Here is a 23,847-nt window from a genome sequence, read left to right on the forward strand (position 1 = left end):
CATCCATTCTTCTTTCTGGGAGGAGGGGAGGCTGAAAAACCCAGAGGGGAGGTTATGCAACATAGGGAAAGAGAAAAACACAGTGGCGGGCCAATAGGGTGAGCTGGAGGCATTTGTGATGTGGTGTGAAGAATCAAGGAGGAAATTAAGAGGGCTGCTGAGAACAGAATGGAGGTAGAGAGACGTGCATGCCAAGAAAAACATGCAAACGTATTCAGACAACCTGATGCAGCAACCTGCATCACCATCAACAGCGACGCGTTTAGGTGAAGCAAAGCTGGTCTGGCAAGAACGCTTGTTCCTTCCATGAAATGAGAAGCCATGGTCCCTTCTCCCAGTGTAGGGAGCAGTTGTATTTTTACAAAAGTACAATGGAACAAACTGAGTAGCTGAGAACAGAACTGAAAAATTCAAGGCCCAGGCTCAATTACCACATTTTCTGTAAGTTTCCTAATAATCTCTTCATCCACTGAACTCTAGATGTTTTTTTTATTCGAACCTCTCACAATCCACTTGGGAGGATGGTCTCTTAAGGCGGGGGTTCTGCCTTGCTCAGCTCGGCACCCCCTACTTTGAAGGGGCACAAGATAGAGCAGGTCAGTAGAGCCAAATGTTGTTGTTAGTTGCTAAGTCGTGTCCGGCTCTTTGCGACCCATGGACTATAGCTGCCAGGCTCCTCTGTCCATGGAATTTCCCAGGCAAGACTACTGGAGTGGGTTGCCATTTCCTTCTCCAAACATGCATGGATTTAAATGCTGGCTCCGTGGTGTGAATCGTGGTGATCTGTTACTTAATGCACTCACATCCGTTTCCTTACTATAAAATGGGGGCAACTCATAGTGTGATGAGCATTAAATGACGGGGCAAGTTAAAGCAGTGAGCCCAGAGACTGGCACAAATCGACAATAATCAGCTACTTAATATGTGTTTACTGAATAGATAAGCATAATATTCTCTAAAATCATTAATTAAAAAGTGACAATCTAAAGTTACTTGGGCACTTCCATATAATACTCAGTGTTACTTTGATTTTTCTAAAAACAACTCTCTGGGAATCAGCATGTACCAGCTAACTCCCTTCAAAAATTTTTGAAGTTTTCTTCGCTAGAAGTTCACACTGAATATGTGGGTGTTTGATGCACTGAGCAGGAGTAAGGGGTAGAAGATAGTCGCCACCTTAATTAACCTGAAAATCATCAAATCCAAAAACAATGAAGCACATGAAACTACAAGAGCACAAAACTACAATCGGCACCAAAAACTACTTATCCACACAGCTCCGGAGACACACGACAGAAAGACAAAAAAACAGTTAATAAAGGAATGGGGTGCTGTATTCTGGTTCATGGCACTTCTGGCAGAAGATTTCTGATCTTTCATTTTTTAAAACACTAACACCCACTACACTATAACCGGCTTCCCTGGTGGCTCAGATGGTAAAGAATCTGCCTGCAACGCAGGAGACTGGGGTTTGATCCCTGGGTCAGGAAGACCCCTGGGAAAAGGGAATGGCTACCCACTCCGGTATTCTTTCCAGGAGAATTCTATGGACAGAGGAGCGCCGAGTCGGACACGACTGAGCGACTAACGTTAACACACAAATACACACATGCACGCACACTATGAGCAGCAAGGTAAATGTCAACATCCAGGTAAATTATTAGCTTTACTGTAGTTTCTTAAAAAAAAAATCTGCTCCCAAATCTCCCAGTGTTCACCACAAGAGCACCGCCAGCTGTGGAACCATTCCGGGTTTAGAGAAACACTGCAAACCAAACAAAATGACACCCAGTAAGGTCACCTATGTCACAGTTCTGGTTCACTGTAGCGCTGGTAAGGAGACCTTGTGGGCCTCGTCCATAAAAAGACCCCAAAACAACACCACTTACTTAGGTGATGAAGTCAGAGGCAACCCACGTCCACACAATTATCATACAGAAACGGGAAGTGTTCATTATCTTCACTGTCAGGCCTCCAAAGGGACTTGGCCCATTGTTCGTTCCATGTTTAGCATTTCCTTATTAATCCAAAAATAATAAAAACAAGATTTCACCTTCAAGCTAGCTGTTCTTTCCCAGGACTAACGGACAGCACTGGTCTGCTTACCTCTCTCCTCCCACCATCCTGCCAGCCTGGGTTGGTTTCTATTTCTGGTTGGTATTGTTCAGCTGCTAAGTTGTGTCTGACTCTTTTCGACTCCATGGACTGCAGCATGCCAGGCTTCCTTGTCCCTCACTATCTCCCTGAGTTTGCTCACACTCATGTCCACTGAGCCAGTGATGCCATCCAACCATCTCATCCTCCTGCCCTCAATCTTTCCCAGCATCAGTCTTTTCCAATGAAAATGCCTCTTGCCAGTTCCTATGGCACATTCCACTATGATCTTTCACAGCATTTTTTTTTTTCCTTTTGAGCTTTTTATTTTGTACTGGGGTAGAGCTGATTAACAATGCTGTGATAGTTTCAGATGAACAGTGAAAGGAATCAGCCATACATACACATGTATCCATTCTCCCCCAAATCTCCTCCCATCCAGGCTGCCACATAACATTGAGCAGAGTTCCATGTGCTGTACAATAGGTCCTTGTTGGTTATCCATTTTAAATATAGCAGTGCGTACACGTCCATCCCAAACTCGCTAACTATCCCTCCCCTCTGGCAACCGTAAGTTCATTCTCTAAGTCTCACAGCATTTTTTAAAAGGTTCAAAAATATCTTCTTTTTCGATCTATCTTGGGGCTATCTTCCTGGGGGTAAAAGCAGAAGATCAGGGAAATGAGTGGCAGGCGTTACTCCACAGAGGTAGACTTGGCTGAATGTTACTGGTGACCAAAATCAAGGGCTTAAAAAATTCAGAGATTGGCAAAAACCAAAGTTCAGCCCAAAACAGTGAGGAACCCTATCATTTTGCTTTAGGATAACTAAACATTTCATTTCTGAGGTTACCGGCAAATGGTAACTCCTCAGGTATGAGTTGAATCCATTGCTGGAACTACTAACATTTCATTCATCTCAGAGCTGGTGTGAATCTCTGTCCTTCTTATATGCTATTTAAGAAACCACACAAAGGGCAGTGATTCACATTTGAACCTCTTTAACCACCACATTCACACTTAACTTTTACATGAGGGTCTTAGTCACGCAAAGTGTGGTGGGCATGCCTAACAGATGTCATGTGTGGCTAGCATGTTGGACAGTACAGTTCTACAGACTGGTGATTTTTTAATAAAGTACTTAAATATGACGTTGCCTTATTTAATGCTAATTTCCCACCACAAAACCAAGTGTTTGATAAGCCTAAATTAATAACACATCAGCATTGTATAAGAACAAATTCCAGAGTCTCCCTTAGCTCCCCTCCTGGCCTAGTTCAGCTCCTTATTCTTTTTAAACACTTCCTCTCAGGGATATTTTATTTCAATTTTCCCTTCTTTTGAAATGAAAATTCTCAGTCTCTCTGTAGTCATGGTTTGCCCACTTGTTTCCAATAATCTCCAAGTCCTTGGTGACGATGCATCCAGATAAGAGATGGCCATGTCTCTTCTTCCTCCTGAGAAGCACTGACTGTCCTTGCAACTTCATGCAAACTTTGGCCAGACAACAGAAAATGATGTCCTCACACCAGATTTTTTTTTTTTTTCCCCTTTCGGCCTTTACATTCCATTGACCTTTCTTCTGTCCTGTCTTCTTTCCACTGGACACCTCTTTCCATTTTCAATTATCTTCTTTTTAACAGAGTTGCTCTTTTTCCACTGGATTCAACACATGGACACAGTGAGTTAAAACTGTATCCCATTCCTCAACTTACCTCTTCGGCCCATGCAGAATTAAAAAGAGCCAGCACTCAGATGATAAAGAATCCACCTGCAATGCAGGAGACCCGGGTTCCACCTCTGGGTTGGGAAGATCCCCTGGAGAAGGGAATGGCTACCTACTCTAGTATTCCTGCCTGAGAACTCCCATGGACAGAGGAGTCTGGCAGGCTGCAGTCCATGAGGGTGGAAAGAGTTGGAGGTGATTGAGCAACTAAGCATGCACACACCACTCAACAAAACCAAAAACGAAGAAAACAAAACCAAAAACGCTCAAACTGAGGGGAGACAAACCCAACTTGTTCAAACCTTGATCCCTTTTCTCCAATGGTACAGGCGACACCTATGAGAGCCTTTATTCTGTGGGTCTATGTGGCTATTAAAAGTACCCGAGTCAGCAAGACTGCCACCTGCAGGAAGACGAAACTAATAACAAAACAGACACCAGAAACAGCTTAACCACGGTCACTCTCTTTTCTAGTAGCAGTCAAGGCTCCGTGACCAGACTTCCTTGCTGGCTTTTCTAAAACCTCCATTTTCTAAAACTTTTCTCTGCTTATAAACAGTGTTTTAGTCACTGATACCACAATTTCTCTAATTCCAGCAAGTAATTTCTTCACTTCAAAAGCACTGTTCACACACACCGCCAAGAAATCACAATGGCAAGCTCACCTCATATCCCTCTGTGGCTTTTACTTCCAGCTTCACCTAATTGCTAAGCTTAGAGATGGAGTCCTCTCATATTTCACAGCTTGCCTGTACTGTTCATGGCCTGTTCAATCTAAAACTCTGCAGTGGTCTAGACTAATGAAATACTCTTTCTTCTGTGAAAAAATTCTAGAACATCCCTCTGTATTATAATCATTCAATTAGTTTTTGTTTCCTTATGGCATTCCCCTGAAGCTTAGCAAACAGAACTTCAAATTCCTCTAAACAAGTGCTATGAGGCCCCTGGGTCTGCTTTGGGTGTTCGAGGAAAAAGAAAGTAAGTTTCCAAGTATGCAAGGTTGAAAGTCAAATTCTAGACCGTGGCAAATCCACCAAAGCAATATTTAGGAAGGCAACCATCTGGCTTCCTCTCAAGATAGCACTTTCAAAATGTCAACAACTGGTACATGTCTACAAGGACAGTTTCTATTTTTCTAATTTTCTCCATCTCGTCATATTAAGTTACTGTTATTCTCCCATTGACTCTAGTTATTTTTGACTTTGCTTCTATCTGCCACATGAAGGAGGAGGTCACGTTTGTTCAAAGTTCTTCTTCAAATTATTCCATCATTTATTGAATGCCTACAATGAAATAAGCACTCTGTGAGGTGCCAAGAGGAACTCAAAAAATAGGGTGATCTGAGTGAGGAGAAAAATCTGCACACAAACTCAGAAATACAGAGGCAGGAACAAAAGAGTACGCAGGATCCTGACTGTATGTATAATTAGTGTTCTTCTGTTGCTTCTCTCTGCCATATTATCCTTCTTTACCACCTTCTTTCCATTGTCTTTTACTGGTTGCAATTAATAGCTGACAATGCTCACCAGACTTCCTTCTCATCTAGTCCTCCCATCTAGTCAACTCCAGCCATATTAACCTTTCTGGCTGGCCTCTGTCTCAACTGCCAGGCTGCCTGAAGGAACTGCTGCAGTCTCTCACCTTCTTCCTCTCCTGGGTGCTTCCACGATGCTTCCAGGTACAAAGAGAAGATGCCACACATGAAATATGAAAGATTCTCTCCAGTGTTTCTGAACCAGAATCTTGGAAATTCATGTTCCACATTTTTAAATTTTTGATTCAAGCTGAGTATGTGGGTGCTTGCCCACATGGGTGCTATGTGCTTAGTGGCTCAGCTGTGTCTGACTCTTTGCAGTCCTATGGACTGTAACCCACCAGGCTCCTCTGTCCATGGGATTTTCCAGGCAATACCGGAGTGAGTTGCCATTTCCTCCTCCAGGGATCCTCTTGGCCCATGGATCGAACCTGTGTCTCATGCATCTCCTGCACTGGCAGGCTGATTCTTTACCACTGAGCCACCTGGGAAGTCCAAACCTTGCCCATAAAAGATGTTGAGTAAATATCTGCTTTGCATCCACCAATAACTGGCAAGATGGAAAAGTTTGAGTTTCTGTAACAGATATTTGTATTAAACTAACACTTTCCAAACTTATTGGTCTCCCACATTTGGAGGCGGATTCTTTACCATCTGAGCCACCAAGGAAACCCCTATAATTCCACAGATCTCCAATTTTGTGAGTTTTATTTAGTAGGTGTTATTGGGGGTGAAAGGAGAGAAGGATTCTTTGGTTAATTATGCACGGGAAACACGGATTTCACAGAGTTAAATGAGTTTCTTTATCATAGAACTGAAGATGGCCCATCTAGTATGCTAAAGTGAATCTTTTAGAGGAGAGTACTAGAGACTACCACATGAAGCTTTCCTCAATTAACCTTCTGACTCCATATCCTTTTTTTCCCCATGGAGCACCTTCCAGGCTTAATTCCTCCTCGGTAAACTGAGTACTTACTTCATAGGGTTATTATGAGGACTGATAAGTTAATACATATAAACTGCTTAGAACAACGAGAGGCATATATTAATAATAAGCACTCCAAGAGAGGTGACTGTAATTATCACTGTATCCCACATGCAGATATTTAACGTGGCACTATTCCCAGAAAAATGTAACAAGAACATTTTTATTGTACAGTTGGACCTCAGCATCCACGGTTGCAGAACCTCAAATACAAAGGGCCAAAAGTAACAAGCCATTTTACATAAAGGACTTGAGCATCTGTGAGTTTTGGTATCCACAGAGGTTTCTAGAACCAATGTCCCATGGATACTAAGAGACGACTGCAGAGAAATTTCCACTGTTACTGCCAGGCAGATGGAATGAGTCCTTCCTTTGCCTGAGAGGCACTGCTTAAGGCTACAAATAACAAAAGACATTTACAGAAATAACTGATACATATAATATAGTTATCAGTAAGAAACTTGAGATCTTACAGGAAAAATACACAGTTAAAAGAGACTTATGAAGTTTCTTCAGTCTAAAAGGAAAAAACCTTGAGTAGTTTGAGGGCTAAGGCAGTCCAAATACTTAGTATAGTCTCTGATACATAGTAATAAGCACTCAACAAAAGTCTGATGAAAAATCTGAGAAATTAATGGATAAATGAATATTACCTCAATTAACAACTTACATAACATTTCTAAATCACTATAAAACAACTGAGAAACCCATCACACTTTTATATTTAGGCTCCCTCACTCTCCTTTAGAGTTTAATCATTTAGGTGGAATATGAAAGTAGAGACAAGAGTGACTGCCATATTTAAGAGGGTGTTTGAGGCATTTGATTAAATTTCATCTTATAAGGGTGTGTCACAATAAAACCTGCTAAAAAATCCATTATAAAAATAAACTAAAAAGTGATATGCATAGTACACAGTGGTGCTGGGTGACATTTATATCTTTAAAGAATGAAAATAAATGAGCTACCTGATATTTATAAATTATACAGAAATTTGTAATTTATAAATTTACATAGGACTCTATCTCTGTCAGGGCTTCCCTGATAGCTCAGGGAAAGTTGATAAAGAATCCATCTGCAAAGCAGGAGACCTCAGTTCGATTCCTAGGTCAGGAAGATCTGCTGGAGAAGGGATCCACTACCCACTCCAGTATTCTTGGGCTTTCCTTGTGGCTCAGCTGGTAAAGAATCCGCCTGCAATGAGGGAGACCTGGATTCGATCCTTGGGTTGGGAAGATCCCCTGGAGAAGGGAAAGGCTACCCACTCCAGTATTTTGGCCTGGAGAATTTCATGAACAGTATAGTCCATGGGTTCGCAAAGAGTTGGACACGACTGAGCGACTTTTACTATCTCTGCCTGTTCATCTAGGCTGGTTTTAGAACTTTCAGAATTTCCTAAGAACTGAGAAATGATGAGAAACAGAAAAAACTAAGCTATGAAGATTTAAATGGGTTAATAGAAGGGAAAAAGGTGTATTTTATAAAACTCATCAAGGATCTTTCCAACTATATTTCCGCCCTGAAACAACGCGCTTGGAGAAGGCAATGGCAACCCACTCCAGTACTCTTCCCTGGAAAATCCCATGGATGGAGGAGCCTGGTAGGCTGCAGTCCATGGGGTCACTAAGAGTCGGGCACAACTGAGCGACTTCACTTTCACTTTTCACTTTCATGCATTGGAGGAGGAAATGGCAACCCACTCCAGTGTTCTTGCCTGGAGGATCCCAGAGATGGGGGTAACCCTAGTGGGCTGCCATCTATGGGGTCACACAGAGCCGGACACGACTGAAGTGACTTAGCAGCAACAATGCGCTCACGTATTTCCAGTTTTAAAATACTACGATTCTAAGGCTGTGCCCTCACAACAATATCACTGCTTCTATTACCCAGATTCTTTCTGTTACTTTGTAGCTTTCCTTTCTTCCTTTTTAAAACAAATAACGTGATTATTATCACACTAAAAAATTCTAGGACAGGGGTCAGCAAACCATGGCCACAGGCCAAACAGGACTTGCTGTCTATTTCATATGCCACGTGGCCAAGGTGGGTTTTGTTGTTTGGTTTTTTTTTTACCTTTTTAAAAGGTTATAAAATGAAATAAAAAAAAACATGCAACAGAGACCATACGTGGATTGCAAAGCCTAAAATACTTATCTGGCTCTTTATGAAAAACTTTCCTTGACCCTGTTCTAGGATAATACTTAACAGAGCTAACCCAGTAATTTCATAGAATTCACATCAATGACAAGTTCACAGTGAACTATTTTATGATGGTAATTAGAGTAAAACTCCGCAACGTTTGTTCTCTTCATGTATACCAAACCCCACACATTCTGCAAGTTCAAATATCAAATTCAGATGCCCTGAACAACAGTACTTCAGTTATTAAGATAGTCTGGCTACAAGAAACCCTCTTCTCTCATGGGAATTCAGACCAACCATAAGTGAAATGAGTGTTAACCATTTTCTCAAATTGCATATCCCCCAAATGCACTCCACTAAACGAAATAAAATAATTCTCCCTTGATTACTCTGAAGTCTACCCCACATGAGATTAAGAGAGAGAGATCTCAAAATCTTCACCGTGTTTTCTAATTCCGTTTTCTTACAGAGTTCTCACAAAGTATTCAAAGGAAAACAAACTCAGTAACTCACTCCAGAGCAGGTCTCAGAACTCGGACTTTCAATGCTTCTAATATTCGATTTAACTCCACAAATGGTTCTTTCTGGCTTGGGTCTACAGAAAGACCAGATTCCTGAAAAAAATCAAAAGAACTTTTGTTAGCAAAAGTCAGAGTAAAGAGATACAGTAAAAGCATAGTCTACATTATAAAATGTGAGGTAAATCATTAAAGATAGTTTCTTTTTAACATATATTTCTCTGGCAGAGACTGAGGACTAAGCCCCAGTATCCCTCTTCCTCCTCCTATGATAGTAGTAAATCCCATATTTTAGCTGGGCACGTAAGCATATGGAATAAAGCTGGGCTTTGCAAAATGTAAGTTCTGGCCAATGAAACACAAACATATGTCTTTGTCCCTTCCTGAATACAAAGAGGTCAAGCTGGGGTTCTGGCTTCCCTGAACCATGAGGACAGAGGTCACCTTAGAAACAGCAGAGCTAAACGGAGCTGAGATCCCTAAGAGTTTCATGGTATGTGGCTACCATATATGTCATGAATGGCTTACTATTTCCTATTCTTGTGTAAGAGAAATAAACTTCATTTTTGTTTAAGCCATTGGTATTTTGGGTCTCTGATACTTGTAAATAAACAATCTTAAATGACACAATTTATTTTAGGAAATTTATATGGACACAGAATCCTGTAATGTATAGAGAAAGACTTGAGTTACTACTTATCTAAATTGTTTAAAATAGCAAAGTCTTAGATTAGAGGTCTGGTTTACAGACTACCTTTAGATTATTTAAACCTTATGGTCCTTCACTCTTCTAAATGAAAAATACAACAGCACAAAATGTAAGCCACAGAAGAGAGTCTGAAGACACATGAAATGGAACTGCATCCAAGATCCTCCACTAAGAACCTGTAAGGTGGCGGGAGCCAGCTGAGGAACTCCACCCGTGGCAAAGGTCATGAGGAAGGAGGTGGGATCGAGCCTCAGGAGTCCCCCTGGAAATTCTGGAGCATCTACCCCCAAAACCAGAGTCTGCCTACTTCACTGCTCTGTGCTCTCACCTACACCTCTGACTTTATGGGGGGCTGTCCCCCACCACCATCTCTCTCTCTCTGAAAAAAGAGTTAACTTATAGCTCCAGTTAATAAAGTTCCTGGGCGTGACAAGAGTTTTAGTTCACAAACCCCTCAGATGGCTCTCTAACTTGCCTGACAGGTTTACCCGGACTCCTACAGCTATGCATACAATTGTTTACAGTCTCCCAACCGGAAGAGGCATGGGAAGCTTAAGATATTCAAATGGTACAGAGCCTCTCGGAGAGTTAGAAATTGTCAGAATAGAACTAGTAGAAGATTTCCTTGTTGAGCCAACGCTTGCTGCCAAGTTTCCACATCCCCTGTATTGTATCCTTGGAAGTGTATTAATTAATATAGTTGGTATGTAGAAAAAATAAGTAGTGGCCTTGGTGTTAACAACTTTAGACCCTTAAGGTAATAAATTCTTTTCTTTGTTGTAAACCCACTGCACCTTTGCCCTACAGGAATGCAACTTTATCTAACACCTTTGGAGGATGGTGCCAAACTTTAAAATAATTACTCCTAGAGAAAATAAGTCTTATGGTTGACAAACCTTTATCAGAGTCATAAAATGTTAACAGGCCTTCTGGCCAGAAGATGATGTAAATCACCTAAACCATTTATATACGATAAATTTGCAGAAAAGAAAGCCTGGTCTCAATAAGGATCAAAGACTGCTGACTTTGCATGATTTCACACCCCCTATTATACTCTATGTGCAACTTAGGGTATAAAAGCCCCTGATGAAAATAAATCTACGGGCCTTGCTCACCAAAGCTTGGTCCCCCCATGTCGTTCTTTCTCTCACCTTCTGGCTGAATTCCCGTCTGGAATGTGGAGGCTCGTCAAGCCCACTAATTTTTCCTGGGCTTCCAAGATCTGACCGGGGAGGCCTTAGTGTCTCCTCTCCTTGGGGAGAACGGGAGGACACCTGCAGCCTACGTAGGTGATGCAAACTCCTTGTCTTGGAGTTTTATTGGTTTTCCGCATAAACCAAGTTATTCAGCCTCTTTTCTCCACTGAATTTTCTCACTGAGCTATCCCTATTTAACCACGCTTTATATCTCTAATTAATACTTAATTAAGCTATCGCTATTCTAATTGCTGACGCCGTCATCCTGAGGGAATCCCTGGATTCCACCGGGCCCCGGCAGTATGGTCCTGGGCAGGTTATTTCTCTAGACCTCAGATTCCTCATCTGTAGAATGGGGGAAATAATTTCTTCTTCACAGGGTTGCAGTAAGGAATAAACTGAGGGCTTGGCTGGCAGTAAATACTTAATACATATTGCTGATATTATGACTATGTGGTATTGGTAAACTGTTCTAAGTTCATGTCTATTTTAGCTTGAAATTCGTTTGATCAAGTTCTTTAAGCTGGGCCAGATTAGAAGAGCAAATATAATCCTCTTTGTCCTCTTCTCTGCTATACTAACCTTCCTGTCAAAGAGATGTTTTATGGCACTAGTGGTAAAAAACTCACTGACCAATGCGGGAGACGTAAGAGAAAAGGATTCAATCCCCTGGGTCGGGAAGATCCTCTGGAGGAAGAAATGGTAACCCACTCCAGTATTCTTGGAGAATCCCCATGGACAGAGGAGCCTGGTGGGCTACAGTCCACAGGGTCAGAAAGAGTCAGACATGACTAAAATGACTGAGCATACACAGTACTATATATAAGAGGTAACAAGTAAGAACCTACTGTATACCACAAGGAACTCTATTTGGTGCTCTGTAATGACCTATATGGAAATGGAGTCCAGAAAAGAGTGGATACATATATATATATATATATATATATATATATATGGCTGATTTACTTTGCTGTACAGCTGAAGCTAACACAACACTGTAAATCAACTGTAAAATAATAATAATAAAAAACTGATTTAAAAAATTAAGTAAAATGCACTGGCTCCCTCCCAAAAAACAAAAGAGGAGATGTTTGGAAAAGTAGCACCACTTCTGACACTTGACTGATGACCTGGGACCAACATTCTGGGGCAAGAATAAGGAAATAATTTGAATAGCAAGTTCTAGGACTATAATTTTTAACCAAGTTTAAAAAAAAAAAAAAGGAGAGAGACTTTCTAGTAAACTGAGGTCAGCACTGGTGATTAAAATGTTACAATCTACTTAGAGCTAGAAGACTTAAAAACCCCAAGGATCTCCCTTGTGTTCATTTCATCCTCACCTGGCAGAGCTCCTCAGCAACATCTAGCATTCCTTGTCTGAAGAAGTGCTCCACCATCACCTCATTGAGAAGCCTCTGGCTGTCTGCCTGCCAGCAGCCGTCTATCCCCACACTGCTGATGTCGGAATCGAAATTCTGAAAGGCAAGATACCGAGTCATGAATTGACCAGGATGCATCACTTGATACGTTTTCACCCCACCTACCTTTACAGAAACCACCACCTTTGTTTAACTCTGTGACACCTCCAATAAGTCCCCAATTCCAATTTGTCTGCAGCCTATGACAGGAAGCAGTCTCTTCCACCGTTCTTTTCTGAAACCCCCACTCGCATTCATTATTGCTGCAAGGGTAAATGTTTTCATTTTTGAGGGTATTTTGGAAAAATAAACTTTATAATGATTCTGTAAATAAACTGATTTCTAGGCATTATAGGACAGCAATATTTTCACAGGTGTGCAGTGATAATTGCAAAAGCAAGTTCAATGCAGTGTTGTCTAATAGGAAAACAAGAAGAGCCATTATATCGAACATAGGATTATTCAATAATCCTTGGCCTATCCCAAGAATTGCAGTGCCAAGGTGGGGGTTGGGGAAAAAGAGACTGGACAGATGGCTCAGAGAGCAGGCTCTGGAGCCAGTCCACCAGGGTCTGGATCCTGGTTCCATCTAACTAGCTGTGTGGTAGTGGTGGTGGTTTAGTCACTAAGTCGTGTCCGACTCTTTGCGACCCCATGGACTATAGCCTGCCAGGCTCCTCTGTCCATGGGATTCTCCAGGCAAGAATACTGGCTGGAGTAGGTTGCCATTCTTGGCCAAATCACTCAAGATATTTGAGGCTCAGCTTAAGTAGAGAAAATACTTTTATGGACTTAACTGTATCCTCTCACGATTCCGGTGTTCAAGTCCTAACTCCCAGCACCTTATAAAGTTAAAAGGAGACCATTTTGAGCCCTAATCCAATACGAATGATGTCTCAGGTGGCACCAGCGGGTAAAGAACCCGCCTGCCAATGCAGGAGACTTAGAGACACAGGTTTGATCCCTGGGTAGGGAAGATCCCCTGGAGAAGGAAATGGCAAACTCACTCCCGTATCTTTGCCTGGAGAATCCCGTGGACAGGCGGGCTACAGTTCACAAGAGTTGCAAAGAGTCAAATATGACTGAAGCAACTGAGCATGCACGCACACAGGACACATACAGGTGCAGAAGGAAGACCACCTGTTATAGACCGGATGTCTGTGTCCCTCCCAAATTCCTATATCAAAGCCCTAGAAACCAGTGTGACTGGCTTTGGAGACAGAGTCTGGGAGAAGGTAATAAAGGTTAAATGAAGTCATAAGGGTGGGGCCCTCATCCAGTAGGGCCGGTGTTCTTATGAGACATGGAACAAACACCAGGGCTCATTTGTTCTCTCTCCACCACATGAGGACCCAGGGAGAAGGTGCTCATCTGCCAGCCAGGAAGAAGGCTGCCTACCCTCAACAGGCAGTGAATTGCCCAGCACCTTGATCTTGGATTTCCCAGTCTCTACAACCAGAAGAAAATAAACTTTTGTTGTTTAAATGGAATTTTGGAATTTTGTCATGGCAGCCCAAGCAGATAAAGACACCATGTGATGACATGAAGAAAAGATGCCTATCTACAAATCAGGGAGAAAGGCCCCAGAAGAAACCAACCCTGCCTGCCACACCTTGATCAGGAACTTATAGTTTCCAAAACAGTGGGGAAAAGAATGTCTGTGTAAGCCACCCAGTCTGTGGTACTTGGTCATAGCAGCTCTTGGAAATTAATATGCTCCCTTATTGGTGCAATGAAATGGTAGTTATTACTCTGTTAGTCTTACTATTCACAATTAAAAAGTAAGGTTCATTGCTCTATATCTACTAACATGGAAAAATGTTCTTACCCTTAAATGAAAAAAAAAGCAACATCTACAGAAATTATGATGCCATTTCTTTTTTTAATGACACCATTTCTCTTTTTAAAAAAGCTTACACAAATGCTCACAGAACAAATGTGAAAAGAATATATAAAGTACTAGCAGAGATTATCACTGGAGATAACCACTCTTACACAAAGAGCAAACATTCCTTTTATAGCAAGCTAAACGATTTCGTCAAGATCTATTACAAAAAGAGAGGGTGTTGAAGGTTCTGGTTCTGGGTAAGATCAAGCAAGTACACCCCACCCTGACTCTCTGAATGCAGTTCCAAAATCAAGACTGAAGGGAGTGGCTACTCGAGGCAACTCTGAACAGCAGTAACTGGATTGGGGAGGAAGGCAAAGAACTGAAGGTGAGCTTACTACTTTCCTCCCTCCAACATCTATCTCTCAGTCTGGAGGAAGTACAACCAAAACCCACAACAGGGCGGACACCTCCAGGAGAAGCCCTCCAGGGCTGGCATGAGGAACAGGAGTGGGTTCATGTAGAAGGGGGTGGAAATAAATCACAAGCTTTTTTCCTTCCATTTTCTTGCACCCCTAGCTCAAGGCAGTCTGCAGTTAAGCTTCTGTTGTGAAAAAGAAGCATTTGTAAGCTTTTTTTTTTTTCCCCAACAGAAATGGTGTCATTAAAAAAAGAAAAAAATGGTGTCATAATTTTCACAGCAGTACCTAGATTATGTTTGATTGAATAAGCAGGAAACAAGACTCGGCAGATCTTCAGAACTCTGCACGTGTTAAGTCAGTCATGTCCGACTCTTTGCAATCCCATGGACAGTAGCCCACCAGGTTTTTCTGTCCATGGGGATTCTCCAGGTAAGAATACTGGAGTTGCCATGCCCTCCTCCAGCGGATCTTCCCGATCCAGGGATCGAACACACTTCTCTTATGTCTTCTGCACTTGCAAGCAGATTCTTTACCACTAGCACCACCTGGGAAATCCACCACAGTAGGCAAGTTAAAACTCTGAGGGAAGGGATCTTTTCTCTCCAATCAGAGGAGTGATGATGGTCCCAAGAAGGAGGGGCCAAAACTCCTCTTGCATCTTTTCTCTCTGTCCCTCTACCTCATAGCCCCAGATACAGGCAGAATTATGATAAAATACAGGGGATCGGGGTACATCACCTGATGCAAAGAACTGACTCATTGGAAAAGACCCTGATGCTGGGAAAGATTGAAGGCAGAAGAAGGGGACGACAGAGGATGCATCACTGACTCGATGGACATGAGTTTGAGTTAAGATCCGGGAGTTGGTGATGGACAGGGAAGCCTGGCGTGCTGCAGTCCATGGGGTCGCAAAGAGTCGGACACGACTGAGCAACTGAACTGAACTGATCAGGGTATATAAAGCCCAGTTCTCTGGCTGGATGACTAAATAGGAAGCTCCAGAGAATTCTAAAGTAGCAGGGAGATCAGAGAGAGGAAGAAACTCAGAAAAGTAACACTCCCATCCAGAGTTGTTTATGAACCCCTGGGCTTGCCCTCAAGTGGCAAAGGCATGGGTCTGACCCTCAGCGGCACAGCACAGACTTTGAAAGAGGAACTAGGGGTCAGACCTAGCTTCCAGGTCCTAGAATGGCCTCTGGTTTGCACACTAACAAGACATATCTGAACAGCTCTGTAATGGCTTTGGAAATAAGCTGACATTGAAACTACAACTCAGAGAAGACTGGTCAGAACTTGTAGTCTGAGCCCAACAAGGTAGAGACCACTAAAACAAAACTTAAAAAAACTCAGTGGATGGGGACTGCTGGTGTCCAGTGGCTACGACTCCTTGCTCCCAATGCAAGGGGCCTGGGTTCAATCCCTGGCTAGGGAACTAAGGTCTCCCATGCTGCAACTAAGACACAGCACAGCCAAATAAATAAATATTAAAAAAAAAAAAAACCTCACAGGATGTAATTAACAGCAGAATAGAGGTAAATAGCACAAAAGTCAGTGGAGATCCATAGAAATGATCTAATCTGAACAACCAAATAAAAATTGAAAAAAAAAAAACAATGAATAGGATCTCAGGGACCTGTAAGACAATAACAAAAGATCTAACATTATGTCAATGGATTGCTAGAGGGAGAAGAGTGTAGTGTAGGAAAAAATTTTTTTTAACATTTCCCAATTTTGTCCAAAGACACAAATCTACAGATTCAAGAAGCTCAGCAAACCCCTAAAAGGATAAGTTCAAAGAAATCCAAACTCAGACATCGCAGAATCCAACTGGTAAAAATTAAAGACCAAGGAAAATTTTCAAAGTAGCTAGGGAAAAGTGATACACTGCTTATAGGGAAACTATAATTCAAATGACTACAGATTTCTCAACTAAAAATCCTAATTTATATACTTTAAAAATAATTGTAATATATAGTGGAACCATATGCAACTTTGTTCTGTATTTTCCAAGTCTCCTGTAAATGTGTTATCATACATTCATATTTTGAAAAAGAAAAAAGGACTACAGATTTCTCAACAGAAACCATGCAGAGACCAGAAAGAAGTGACACATTTTTCAAGTACTAAAAGAAAAGAACTGAATCTCAGAATTTTATATCAAGTGAAAATATCCTTCAGGAATGAAGATGAAATAAAGACATTCTCAGATGAAGGGAAGCTGAATTTGTTGAAAGAAGACCTGCTCTAAAAGAACTACTAAAGTTCTTCTGACAAAGGGGAAATTACCCCAGTAGAAGGCAACTCGAAACATCAAGAGTAAAGAAACCGGCCAATCTACCTCTGAAAGCTTTCTGTGTCCAATTTTACTTCCACTCCCTTATCTTTCATAGGTGTTAACCTATGTTAACCTGATAAGCCTCTTGAATTGTTTTTTAAGCACATAAATGTAATTAGTTTATGTTTAGATTAAACTAAAATTATTAATTCAATCCTTAGTTAATCATTGCTTAAGCATGGTACAGCGCACAAAAGAACAGGTGTAAGTAATCCACAATAGAACTGCAAACCACATACTATTTACAATCACCATAACACAGCACACACAGCTCTCCTCTTCAAAATTCAGCCCACTTTTCTTTAAAGATCTATCTATTCTTAGATGTCAAGTCAGTAGCCTAAAACTAAATATACACATTTAACATTTGGAATTACTCAACACAAAAACAAAAGAGCAAAATTATTCTCAGAATCTTAAATTTTTATTCCTTTTCTTTTTATAGACCTCTTTCTTGGCCTGGTACTTAATCTAAAGAATGAGATAATACAAAGTACCTAGATGCTAAGGCAATAGCGTCCATGCCCATACTGAAGAGACTGTATCTAGCACTGAAAAAATCAGAATTGCTTGGTGTGGCTCTCTACTTTCCTCATCCAATCTGCTTACCAGATTCTGCCTGTTGAGAGATGACTTCATAGCAGTCTATCAGTACCTTTAAGCTAATTATCACATCTTTATGCTGTCTGTGACAATCAGAACACTGGAAGTAAAGATGCCGCTACCTTGTTCCTCCTCTGGCCTGGGTGGGATACAGGCCTTACAAGGGTGACGGATGGTGAAACGGAGCAGGGCCCAAGGGCCTCGCTCCCCCCATGTCCTCAGCCTGCCTTTTGCCTGTGGAAAAACTTTAGCCAAAAAATTAAGTTTAATCAGAGAAGCGAGAAAATGCAGAAACAAGGAAAACAGTCAAAGGAGACCAAATAATAATAGTTTAGTCATTAAGCACAGTCAGGGACCTTAGTTTCTTTTCAAAGGCTATACATAATATTCTGAGCCATATCCTGTGAGCTGCCCTTGTAGATCCTGAAACCACCAGCAGGTAGAGAAGTTAACTACACGATGACCAGACTGTAACCACAACACAGCCGCACAATTCCAAGAACTGGCCTCAAGGAAACAGGAACCAACCAATCCTGGAATGGAAGACTAACTGTTCTTAAAACAATGAAGATGACGCCAACTAGACCACTGATGACCAAGATGACTGTCAGAGCTGATTGTGCTGTTTCTGCATGGAGCCCCTCCCTCTGTCTATAAAAGCTCTTGCCCCTGATTGGGGGTGGGGAGTCAGCCTTTGGACAAGCATTCTCCACCTCCCACTGCCAGCATCCAAAATAAAGCAAACTTTCCTTCTCACCAACCTCTTTATTGGGAAACAATCAGACCTGGGTTCAGTAACAATGTCACAGATTTCTCCCATATTTTATTCCCCCAGATAAAAGGCTAATCAAATGAATAAAGGAATGGTATCAGAGGATGACAGAATTTATTACCAACTCTTGCCTGGAAAATCCCATGGACAGAGGAGCCTGGAAGGCCGCGCAGTCCATGGGGTCGCTGAGAGTCGGACATGACTGAGCGACTTCACTTTCACTTCTCCCTTTCGTGCACTGGAGAAGGAAATGGCAACCCACTCCAGTGTTCTTGCCTGGAGAATCCCAGGGACGGGGAGCCTGGTGGGCTGCCATCTATGGGGTCGCACAGAGTCGGACACGACTGAATCGACTTAGCAGCAGCAGCAGGAATCTGTCTATAACTCTCTAAATGTCTGTGCACTCCATAGGCAAGAATCATTGAGACTAAGATTTCTCATTGATCTATCAACCTCATTCAATCCAAACACAACCTTCAGATTTCTACTGATTCATTTACTGATTATTCCCCAATCGCATTAACCCCCAACAAATCAAGTGTCTATTATTCAGCAGGAAAGAAAGAAATAACTTTGGAAGACCCAATGGTCAACTCCAAAGCACAGACCATATGAAACGAGTTTTTTTCAGCAGTATACGTTTACATTTAGTCATAACTATAATGGCTACCACCAGGCAGGAACTGCTCAAACAAAACAATTCCTCCAAATCTTTCCTTCATATACTTAAACCAAAAGTAAATTTTGATCATCTAGAAAAATTTAAAACAGTCTAACATTTAAACAAATGCAAACACTTTCTTTTACAAGGATGCTCTTCATGTAATTTTGTTTCACTACTATACTGGTGGTAAGAAAAATCGAAAACCCTTACACTCAAGACATCTGTACGACATTTAAGTTCTAGAACTTATTTGCTAGTCTTGGAAAACACAACTAAGCATGACTAAGCAAAGCATTAGATGAAAATTTCTGAGCTCCCTTCTATCATTTAGATCTTGCAGTTTAAACCACTAAAGTGGATGAGTAAATTTTTTTCATAGCTTATTTTCTGCTCACATGTAGTAAAAATTAAAGCTAAAACTGTAAAAAGAGGTCAAGGAAATGCAATATAGTATGAGAACTCCTTTTGTTATAAGTGCACATTCTTACTATTGCATCAGAGCAAGGATCAGTTCCAGGCCCTGTTGCTAGGTGACCAAACTCATCTGCATGGCTGCCCAGGAAATCAGCAGCATCGCAAACCAGCCAAGAAGTAGACAGTGAAGAGAAACACCTGTCTATTAGCACTTCTGTTTTACTCCATTTTTTCTTTTATAAAGGAAAAGAAAAGAAAAAGCATGGAAGGATGTTCTTAAATGTGAAGGCACATTTTCAAAAGATAAAAAGCACATATTCAAGGGTGTGTCTGTCTAGAGAAGATATTACAGCTTAGAGAAATCCAGGACACACAAATCTGTATACCATCTCATGTACTTTTAGTATCATTAACGTTTTTAATGGATTAAAGGTTTTAAAGTCTGGAGGCTAGACAGAGGAGAAGTAAATAACTTAGACGATCCTTACAAGACTACGAAATCTAAACAAACCACCCTACCTGTTTGCTTAAACATGCTTATGAACTCATTAGACTTAAGGACTGGTTTTCACTGCTCACCATCCAAAATCAATCCCTTTCTGAAATACATTTTATGAAATTATAATTATTGAGTAAGCAGTGACAAAAGAAGTACATGATAAAACTCAGTATTTGATTTAACGCCTAAGTGCCAATTCTTTTTTTGTTTTAATATTTACTTATCTGGCTACATCAGGTCTTAGTTGCAGCATGAGAACTACTAAGTTGTGGCATGTGGGATCCAGTTCCCTGACCAGGGATGGAACCCGGCCCCCCTGCATTAGGAGCAAGGAGTCTTACCCACTAGACCACCAGGGAAGTCCCTGCCAATTCTTTAATACTGCTAATTTTTAAAAAACTTCTCCATCGACTTTGGTAGAAAAACTGGGATGTGACCCTAACAATGTGCTCTTGTTGCACCTACGAGGAATCAATTTCCCTTCCAAGCACCTAGTTAATCTGGTTTACTTAGCAGCAGTAGCAGCAGTGAAAGGGGTTCTGCAGGGAACATTTAACTGAGAAGACCTGGACTCTGGCTCCACGTAGCTTGGGAAAAGTTATCTACTACTTAACACACAACAACAAAAAAAGATACTATGCAAACACTGGACAGCGACAAGTAAAAGAATGAAATTAGAACACTCTCTAACATCATACACAAAAATAAACTCAAAATGGATTAAAGACCTGAATGCAACAAGGCCAGATACTATAAAACTTAAGAGGAAAACACAGGCAAAACACTCTTGACATAAATCACAGAAAGATGTTTTCCAATCTACTGCCTAAAGTAATGAAAATGAAAACAAATGGGACCTAATTAAGCTCAAAAGCTTTTGCAGAGCAAAGGAAACCAAAAACAAAGGGACAACCCTCAGAATGGGAGAAAATATGAGATTTTTACTAAATGTCTTACTAGTAATTTTTTTAGGGGGTGTGGTTAGTCTGATGTTTTGTTTTATTTTTAGGGAATTTGTTCCTAGCTTCTAATCACCGTGATCTTTTTACAGCTTTGTTAGCCATTTCTTTTCCGTAATTCTGAAAATTCTACCCAATACATGTATCAAATTATCTGCCTGTATTTCAGAACTCAGTTCTTTTTCGCCTTGCTCAGAGTAAGTTTTCTAGCCTTTTTCATTTCCCTCCTTGATGAACAGTACCATCTCTCTACTACATAAAGATTTATCCATTATACAATAATAGTACTTCAGAGCTAGCTGACCTCACCCTTTCTAATTATTGTTTAAGGCTAAATGCAAAAAATTTTCTCCTGCCATTACTTTTTTCTCCTCTTACACCCCAGGAAGACCTATATAAAAGGCTCGCTCAGAACTATTTTACAATGTTCTCTATTTCATTTCTTATAGCCTTATGCCATTTTTTTTTAACACAGTCATCCTTTTGCCTCACCAATGCATATGCTCCATCTAGTGGCAGAAGATCAGTTTAGGAAAAGTGGTTTACAAAAAGGGGTTTTTTTTTTAACCATTATTTGCCCCCTTTATAAAACATTACCAGCCCTGCAATGGCCTGATTTCCTAGTACAACACAGTGTTTAAGAACAAATGCTTGAGTGAAACCTTTTCCCAAACCTTGATCTACCACTTGCATACCTTGGGGTACGCTACTTAATATTTCTGAATCTTAGTTTCCTCACATGTGAAAAGGGAATAATGTGCTTGTATCATGGGCTATTGGAGGAGGAAATGGCAACCCACTCCGGTATTCTTACCTGGAGAATTCCATGGACAGAGGAGTCTGGCAAACTAGTCCATGCGGCTGGAAAGAGTTAGACACAATTGAGCGACTAATACACATCATGGGCTATGCGTGTATGTGCATGCTAAGTCGCTTCAGTCATGTCCGACTCCTTGAGACCCTGTGGCCTATAGCCCATCAGGCTCCTCTGTCCATTGGATTTCCCAGGCAAGAATACTGAAGTGGGTTGCCATGCCTTCCTCCAGGGGATCTTACCAATCCAGGGATCCAACTGTTGTTTCTTACGTCTTCTGCATTGGCAGGTGGATTCTTTTAATACTCCAGTGTTCTTGCCTGGAGAATCCCAGGGACAGGGGAGCCTGGTGGGCTGCCATCTACGGGGTTACACAGAGTTGGACACGACTGAAGCGACTTAGCAGCAGCAGCGTCACCTGGAAAGCCGTCTAAATGTATGTAATGCTCTCAGCTCAGCATGTGGAACATGGTCAATACTCCGTACGTGAGAGCTGTATCTTCTGCCTTCTCCTTAGACTACTTTCATTCTATTTAAGGAGGGTAGGCAAATCCTCAAATGTTTTTATCATTCCCTCCCTTCTTCCCCAATCTCCTGGGATCAAATCTTTGGGCCTTCCATCACTGCCTTTTCCCCAGCCTGACCTTGCCTGACAGGGGCAGCCGCTCCCGTCAAGTCAGTCCCTGAGAGTCTTTAACAGGAGTCAAGCATTTTCTCAGCTGTTCAGTTCCTTGCCTGGCCCCACAGAAGACCACACCTCACTCTTCTGCTGTGCTAAATCTTACCCACTCTCACAAGTCAAATGTAAAAATATCAACTCCAGGGACTTCCCCAATGGTCCGGTGGTTAAGACCCTGCCTTCCAATGCAGGGGGGCGAAGGTTCAATCCCTGGTCAGGGAACTAAGATCCCATATGCCTTGTGGAGTGGCCAAAAAAATAAACAATTTTTTAAAAATTAAAAACAACTAAACGGAACTTCCCTGGTGGCACAGTGGATAGGAATCTGCCTGCCAATGCAGGGGACACAGGTTCAATCCCTGTTCTGGGAAGATTCCACATGCCTCAGAGCAACTAAGCCCATGTGCCACAACTACCGAGCCTGCACGCTGCAACTACCGAAGCCCGTGTGCCTAGAGTCCGTGCTCTGAAACCAGAGAAACCACCACAGCGAGAAGTCCTCACACCACAATGAAGAGCAGCCCCCACTTGCTGTGACTGGAGAAAGCCACTCACAGCAACGAAGACCCAAGGCAGCCAAAAATAAATGAATGAATAAATAAAATAAAATATCAACTCCACAACCTTAATCAAGAACTCAATGATCATCTCTTTTCTTTTTATTAGTAAGCAGAGTCTGTCCTAAGCAAACTTACTTTATGTTGCCTCAGAATCTTTCCAGTTCTTTGACATGTACAAAAAGCACCCTTACACGAATAAACTACACCACAATTTTCTAAAGAACAGGTACTGTTTTTCACTGTCAACTGTCCCACAGCAAATGTTAGATACTTAAATCTTAGCATTATTTCATCCACCCACACACAGAAGTCTAAAGCAGTAATTATTTTTACTGACTTTTCTTACTTAGGAATTAAACTTAAAAAAAGTCAAAAGACTAAGTAAAGCACTAAATAAAATATCCTAAATAGGAAAGAGTTCTAGACTTTCTTAAAAATAGAGAAGGAAATAAAAAACAATTTGTTTTTACTTAAAAAAAAACAAAAAAAACACATTTTTTTGGCTACAAAACCCAGCGGTTGATATTTATTTTAAATTGTGATTATACTGCTGCTGCTGCTAAGTCACGTCAGTCATGTCCGACTCTGTGTGACCCCATAGACAGCGGCCCACCAGGCTCCCGTCCCTGGGATTCTCCAGGCAAACATACTGGAGTGGGTTGCCATACAGGCATCTAAAAGCTGTCAACACATTAAAGCAGAAATCTTCAATAATATTTTATGTTGGCAATGATTAAAAGCCAGAAAGTGTCCTGCCTAACATCATGAACTTTTTTGCATATGTTTTCAAGGAAGCGATGACTAAAAAAGTTTAAAGGAAGGATTAAAACATTAAAGGAAAAAATAAATTTTTTTAAGCATGTCAAAAATTTACTCAAGTTCCTCACTCAACCACCAGCCTGCTCATATACGAGTCACCAGCTTCCTTACTGTCCTCCTCTCAGCAGGGTGGGAACATGTGCCCATAACATGGTGCT

General features: G+C 41.3%; 1 protein-coding gene across 3 annotated transcripts in view; it reads right to left on the bottom strand.

The window, feature by feature from the left end:
- The window catches only part of RMND5A (required for meiotic nuclear division 5 homolog A), a 60,820-nt gene that overhangs the window by 14,442 nt on the left and 22,531 nt on the right, over positions 1-23,847 (bottom strand). For all 3 annotated transcript variants that reach the window (XM_006074751.4, XM_006074750.4, XM_025261160.3), the window contains 2 exons: positions 12,244-12,378; positions 8,994-9,094 (listed from right to left, as the gene is read on the bottom strand). In XM_006074751.4, coding sequence (XP_006074813.1) covers positions 8,994-9,094; positions 12,244-12,378 — 236 coding nt within the window. The remainder of the gene's footprint in view (positions 1-8,993; positions 9,095-12,243; positions 12,379-23,847) is intronic.

The sequence above is a fragment of the Bubalus bubalis genome, chromosome 12 (assembly GCF_019923935.1).
Source record: "Bubalus bubalis isolate 160015118507 breed Murrah chromosome 12, NDDB_SH_1, whole genome shotgun sequence".
Classification (NCBI taxonomy): domain Eukaryota; kingdom Metazoa; phylum Chordata; class Mammalia; order Artiodactyla; family Bovidae; genus Bubalus; species Bubalus bubalis.